We start from the raw sequence: 2,675 nt of genomic DNA on the forward strand, positions 1-2,675 counted from the left end.
AATGCTAGCTGCCTGTCACGTTCTCTCGTCCTGGCCAAACCTCCGCTCTCTAACCCCCACCCCGCTCCCCTACCCACACCCCCTCCCCTACCCACTTTGATGCATTTTTCAAATTTCGCCTTGGGGCGGAGTTATCTTTTCACAGGGTGGGTAAGATACACTTTAAAGGGCGTGTGACGTCAAATTTTTGTAATAAAAATGAAGTATTTTTGGAAGGATAACACTTATAACATATTGTAAAAAAAGATTTCACACCACTGAGATGAACAGTTGTTGAAATATTTGCATGTGAAGTAACAGGAAGTGATGTCAAAGAAAGGGGAATGTCTGAATGTGAACAGAGCGCTGCTAAAATGTCTAACAACACAGACTGTAGACAAGAATCTGATGTTTCTTTAGATTATTTTAATCTCTATCATAGAGATATTAGAAAGAGTCCAAGTTCAAAGAATATTGTTTAAATAAACACAAACCAGGGAGTTTTCTTTCTCAGAGTTCCCCTTTGATGTCACTTCCTGTTTCACTTTAGCTGTGCCAAGATCAAAAGAAAATGTGCCAGTTATGTGACAATGGGTAAAATAATGTGTACTATGCCAAAATTTTTAAATATAAACATATTTTCTTTGCATTTTTGTATTTCATGGATATGCATGTCACAGGCACTTTAAAAACACTGAGAAGATAAGCATTTAGTGTTTAAATTGAAAACAACAGCAACTGAAATGATAGAATCAAGAAAACTTTGATTTGCACAATAGACGACTTTTTCTCTAGCCTTAAATTGTTTGGAAATTTTAGTTAAGTTTATTCATGTCTTTAAAAAACAACAAAATAAATTCAACAAACAACAAAAATACAAATCATAAATTAAATGAAAGGTAGCAGAAGAAGAAAAAAACTTATATCTGCCACTTTTTCTCAAGTTAATAAATTCAATCAAAAATATTCTTCAGATTACAAAAACAAACAAAACTATTAAGAAATAAAGGTTTAACTCCTTGAGCAACAATTCATACATTTACATATTTCTCCAACAAATCAGTCTTTATCATTCTCTTAAATATATACATTGATCTGGTATTTTTAATGTCATCTTCCAGATTATTCCATAATCTTATACCCTGGATTGAAGTACTCCGTTCCTTCAAAATGGTTCTAAATTTGGGTTTAACAAACATCTCTATCCCTTTGAGGTTATAACAACTCTCTCTTTTAACAAAGTGTAATTGAATGTTTGAAGGTAATGCGTTTTTATGAGCCCTAAACATAACTGATAAAACACCATAATTAACCAATAACTTCAACTGGTGGAACAATGAATTTGATGGGTGATAATAATGCTTTCTGGTGATAATTCTTACAGCTCTTTTCTGTAAAACAAAAACAGGGTGTATGGTTTATACGATTTTTCCCCAAACATCAATTCAGTAGATCAAGTGTGGAGCAATTATTGCATTATATAATATAAACAGAGCTTTATCATTGAATAAATCCTTTACTTTGTACAATACTGCAATGGATTTGGCTATTTTTGTTCTTAAATGATTTATACGAGCTCTCCGTGTCAGCTTCTCATCAATAACTCCCAGAAACGTCACCTCATCGACTCTAAATGGAACAGAAGGGAAAGTTATGTCATTCACATGAAAACTGCTTTTAACATTTATTAATTTGAGTTTTTTAATACATGCGTTGATCTTTTAATGTTTTATTGCTCAGAATCTTCATCATAAAAGCGTCTGATTGGATCCACAGTTCAGATCCTGAACTTGTGTTTCTCCTCAGCTCGTGGGAGGACAGCAGCAGTTCTTGGTGCTGCTCGGAGCGGGGGGCCGCAGGACCAGCAGGACCGCGCTCGGATCCAGCAGCTGCAGGAGCGATGTCAGAAGCAGGCCCTGCAGCTGCAGAGCCTTCAGGCCCAGTTAAAGAAGACCTGCCTGTGCCTGGATGTTTTCAGCATCACCACGCAGCACTTTTACCACAAGGTAGGCTTTGAAACAACTCTGAGGCTTCAGGCCATTTTAAAACAAAAATCATTTTTCTTTCCTGTTTCTGGCACTAATTAAAAATTTTTTATCTTGAGTCATAAAGTCACTTATTAGAGTAAAATCACAAGGATACAATCTTGTTAAATTAGCTTATTGAAATAAATACTTAAATTTTTCTGCAACTATTTGTTATAGTCCAAGTCATATTATTTATAAATATATCATAAAGTATAACATATTGTATTGTAGGAACATTTTAAATGAATAGAAACGAGCTCTTTGGATAATTTTGTATTTTCTGCAAACAGTCCCGTTATTGAATCTGAATTATTTGATCATTTTTAGCTTTTTATTTTCTCCTGAAGCGTCAGATTGCAGCTACAAAGCTTGTTACATCCCTTTGCTCCAAACGACACCTGTAGCAGCCAGCGTTTGTTGTCAGCATCACTTTGTTCACAAAGCCAGTTGCTTTCTTTAAGATCAGTTTTTAGGTGCTGACATTTTATAAAAGGGGTTTTCTGCAGAATAATTTTTCCCTTCAAATTATCTAACATGTTTTCTTTAAAAAAAGAAAACAGTTTTAACTAGAGAATTTGCATTTCCTACGAAAATGCAAGGGTGAATGCCTGTTGCGCAAAACATAAGCTAAAAGCTAAAGGTAGCAAACTCAAGTTGAAAGTAGCACCC

General features: G+C 34.7%; 1 protein-coding gene across 1 annotated transcript in view; it reads left to right on the forward strand.

Moving 5' to 3' along the window:
- Positions 1 to 2,675, forward strand: part of mtus2b (microtubule associated tumor suppressor candidate 2b) — a gene marked incomplete in the record, with an annotated part of 39,914 nt that overhangs the window by 19,194 nt on the left and 18,045 nt on the right. Inside the window, 1 exon segment of the mRNA XM_014012752.1 lies at positions 1,786 to 1,985. Coding sequence (XP_013868206.1) covers positions 1,786 to 1,985 — 200 coding nt within the window.

Source organism: Austrofundulus limnaeus, unplaced genomic scaffold (genome assembly GCF_001266775.1).
Source record: "Austrofundulus limnaeus strain Quisiro unplaced genomic scaffold, Austrofundulus_limnaeus-1.0 Scaffold94, whole genome shotgun sequence".
NCBI classification, from domain to species: domain Eukaryota; kingdom Metazoa; phylum Chordata; class Actinopteri; order Cyprinodontiformes; family Rivulidae; genus Austrofundulus; species Austrofundulus limnaeus.